The sequence below is a fragment of the Emiliania huxleyi genome, assembly GCF_000372725.1.
Source record: "Emiliania huxleyi CCMP1516 chromosome Unknown EMIHUscaffold_1877, whole genome shotgun sequence".
NCBI classification, from domain to species: Eukaryota; Haptophyta; order Isochrysidales; family Noelaerhabdaceae; genus Emiliania; species Emiliania huxleyi.
The window spans coordinates 5,501-6,500 of record NW_005200715.1 but is presented as its reverse complement, the minus strand read 5'-3'; the positions used below and the strand labels follow the sequence as shown (position 1 = coordinate 6,500).

Here is a 1,000-nt window from a genome sequence, read left to right as displayed (position 1 = left end):
GGCCTGCCTGCCTGGAGAGAAGTGCTAGTGGGGATGTGGTTAGGAGTGTCTTTGGCTCGCGCCAGGGCGCAGGGGGCTTGGTATTGAAAATCTTCTCCTACAGCATACTTGCGAATTTCAGTCTTGATTTTTGTGGATTTTTTCGCTCGAGAGAGAAAGCCAAAAAAGAAACGCGCCGACGTGTTTTACCTTCCACAGTCTCCTCGCTCAAGCAGACCCCAGCCGAGTCGGGGCTCACCGCGCTGAAGACACGGCGAGGCCGCTCGCTTCACTGCTCCACCCCACCCGTTCCCGCTCACGCGGTGCTGCGTCCCGCCACAGATTGAATCTGCAATGCGATGCTTCACGACGATGGACCGGTGCTGGGCGCCGCCGGCCCATCGTCGGAACCTCCGCTCGCGAAGCGAGCGCAAGGCGTCCAAGCAGCTGCTGCTCACGTCTGCGGATCAGCCCTCGGCGGCCGCACCCGCGGTGCCGGCGAGAGCAGGGGTGATGCCGCCGCGGCCGCCGCCACAAGGCCGCAGCATCAGTGGGGCGCGCGAGGGAAGCAGCAGCACGGGTCCACGCCCGCCCGACGCGGAGGTGGTGGAGGGCTCCACTGCGGCCGCGACCGCGGCCGACATGGCGCGGCGCGAGGCCGCGGCGCAGCGCGGCGGCCACTCGGAGGAGCCGACTGCGCTCCGCATGGCTCTGCGCGCCGTCCGCTCCTGGCTAGGGCTCAGCCGTGGCGGCGGCTGGATGGTGAGCCTGGGCCTGTTCTGCTCGGCTGTGCTGTGGGTGGTGTGCGCGGTGGGGCTGCTCGACACGCAGGGCACCCTCGTGCAGCGCACCTTCGCCCTGCTGGCGGGCGCCCTCGCAGTGCTGCTCACGCCCTACTCGGGCTTTGGCTTCCGCGCGCGCGCCGTGCACGCAATCGCGCCCGTCATCCCGAGGCCGATCCGGCTGGTATTCCGGGACGGGTCGACGCTCACGCTGCACCACCGGCCGCCGCACGGCCTCC

At 68.9% G+C, this 1,000-nt stretch overlaps 1 protein-coding gene across 1 annotated transcript; it reads left to right on the top strand.

Annotated features, from left to right (window-relative positions):
- Positions 1–333: 333 nt before the first annotated feature.
- On the top strand, positions 334–945 carry EMIHUDRAFT_253750 (hypothetical protein; the record flags this gene model as incomplete). The annotated part of the gene is made up of 2 exons (XM_005782675.1): positions 334–559; positions 716–945. Coding segments are annotated over 2 exons (456 nt in total), but the record flags the coding sequence as incomplete, so codon positions are not given.
- Between the last annotated feature and the right edge of the window lie 55 nt (positions 946–1,000).